General features: G+C 36.9%; 1 protein-coding gene across 1 annotated transcript; it reads left to right on the top strand.

Annotated features, from left to right (window-relative positions):
- On the top strand, positions 1-1661 carry LOC111009185 (bZIP transcription factor 44). The gene has a single exon (XM_022282163.2). The coding sequence runs from the start codon at positions 720-722 to the stop codon at positions 1248-1250; it is 531 nt and encodes a 176-aa protein (XP_022137855.1). The 5' UTR covers positions 1-719; the 3' UTR covers positions 1251-1661.
- Positions 1662-2493: the final 832 nt, after the last annotated feature.

Below are 2493 nucleotides of genomic sequence, written 5' to 3'. Positions count from 1 at the left end.
AATATTTTCCGACTCGAATGGGAAGGTTGCGAGCTCTCAATCTGCAGGATGCACCGCACACGCCCAATCACCGCCCTCCCGTCTCCCTCCCCATCCCCTCATTATTCCGATGCCCCCTTTCCTTTTTATCTTTTCATTTCCACCCTCCATTTTCTTTTTCTTTTCTTTTCTTTCCCCTCCTTTTTCTATATATTGCCTCTTCGCCACTCTCTAATTCCCTTCCCTTCTGCCTACTCTTCTTCTTCTTCTTCTTCTTCTTCTTCTTCTTCAATCTTCGCCGTTCTCTCCACAGATTTTTTTTTCTTTCTTTTTGTTGCCCTAATTCTCGAGAGATTCAATCCGTCCACAGTTCTTGATGCTGGAAACCGTATCCTTAACGCTTGAGATTGATGTCTCCGGTTCTCAGTGAAATCCTCCGTTCCGGTTTTATCATTAGCTCCTCCCTCCGCCGCCGGACCCATTTAGTTCAGTCCTTCTCCGTCGTCTTCCTCCACTGGTTCTACGTCTTCTCATGAACCATTCCCCCCCCTCCTCTCCCATTCTAGCATAATATTATTCCCCCCCCCCCCCCCCCCCCGCCAAAAAAAATATCTCCCTGAATTTAGCTTTTCTAGGTCTTCTAGTTCTTTCGATCCCGCGTCTACCAAGTGTAAATATAGAAATCCATATATAAATATATATATAATAAGAATATTATTGTTGCTGGTGTTGATTTTAGTATGGGCTGTTCTAGTGGGAATTCTTCAGGTTCAGGTTCAGGTTCAGGTTCATTATCTCAGATCGTGCTTCAGAACCAGAGCTCTGGTTCTGAAGAGGAGCTGAGGCAATTGATGGACCAAAGAAAACGAAAGAGAATGCAATCGAATCGGGAATCCGCGAGGCGATCACGGATGAGAAAACAGCAGCACTTGGATGGGCTGATGGGGCAAGTGGCGAACCTCAGGGAAAACAAAAACCAAATCGTCTCGCGAATTAATCTCACCACGCACCTCTTCCTCAACGTCGAAGCAGAGAACTCTGTTTTGAGAGCTCAGATTATGGAGCTCAGCCATAGATTAGAGTCTTTAAACCAGATCCTCTTTCACATCAACAACACCGCCGCCGAAGAACAAGAAGACGACGATTTTCTTCCGAGTTTCGACGACGATTCTTATTTTGATATTCATAACCCATTCGCCAATTCCTTCTTCCTCGCCCAACACCAACCAATTATGGCTTCTGCTGATCATCATCACGTGCTTCACTACTGATCATCCACCACTGATTTAGGGGAGACCTTAATTTTAATCTTAATCTCAATCTCTTTTGGTTTCTGTTGATGGATCAGATCGGACCAGATTGGTTAATCAGAAAATTAAGTGTAAAATATTTATATATATATATATATATATAAGTTTTGATTTTGGGGGTTGGGTAGGATTATTAATCTCGTCATGACGCTGGTGGAAATCAAATGATGAATATGATTGAAGAAAGGATTTTCAAACTTTGGGAAAAGCAACCAAAGAAAAAAAAGTGTAAACTGGTTTCTCGGATTTTGTTTGGATTGGCGAATGGGTCGTTTTCAGTATGATGTAATGGGGCTTTTGATGCGGTTCTAGGGGCCCTCTTTGTCATTATATATTCATATAATATAATCTTTCTATCATTACTTAATGAAATATTTTCTCTTTCTTCTCCCCTTTTCCTAGCCACTAGGAAAATATGATTATTTTATTGCCCTTCTATTTAAGCTTTTTCTAAAATATTATATTACTCGTGACAGAGGATATTTGAGCTTGTGATCTATGAAGGAGAGATTGGGCGTGATTGATGCTTAATTTAAGTTCTTAAATCTTAGGGAATGGTTTTTATTGTATATCTATGGTTGTAAGTCAATCATGGAATATGCCACTTGATCTAATCCCAACCAAGCTAAAATAAAACATATCAGTAAGATAATTAAAGAAATATAAAAGATAAAGAGAATGAAACTTTGTGTCTTTTGCTGAATCACTTTATTCACACAAACTCTTCTTGCAACCACTATTTATAAAATTGTAAAGACAAAAATGACAAAAATATATGTAAATTAGGAATAAAAATTTGTGGAGTTGTAGAATTTGTAATATATATAGTTATTAGACATCTACTTTATATGATATTTTATGAGAATATGTCAAAATAATAATAATTATTATTATTATTATTATTATTATTATATTATGTTGAGAATACCTAAATTCCTCTTTACATAATATTAGGCAATAGTCAAGTACATAGCTTATAAAAATATATTAAATATCACAATGGTTCAATGTATTTAGTCGCCAACTAAACATAGCCAACCTGTTGGATAGATATCCTCAACTAAAATGTCAAAGGTTCAAATCTCAACCTTACATATTGTTGAACTAGAGAATGAATAAATGTTGGATCTATATATACTAGACTTTCTTTTATTTTTATTTTTTACTTTTTATTTTTTACTTTTTGAGTCCATGAGATGTGGGA

Source organism: Momordica charantia, assembly GCF_013281855.1.
Source record: "Momordica charantia cultivar OHB3-1 chromosome 11 unlocalized genomic scaffold, Mcharantia_2.0 BLBB01000011.1, whole genome shotgun sequence".
NCBI classification, from domain to species: Eukaryota; Viridiplantae; Streptophyta; class Magnoliopsida; order Cucurbitales; family Cucurbitaceae; genus Momordica; species Momordica charantia.
Note: the sequence above shows the minus strand (reverse complement) of the source record. Positions and strands in the feature narration are given on the sequence as shown.

Excerpts from the sequence above, each read along its gene's own strand:
- LOC111009185 (XM_022282163.2), top strand. The coding sequence starts at position 720 with ATGGGCTGTTCTAGTGGGAATTCTTCAGGTTCAGGTTCAGGTTCAGGT.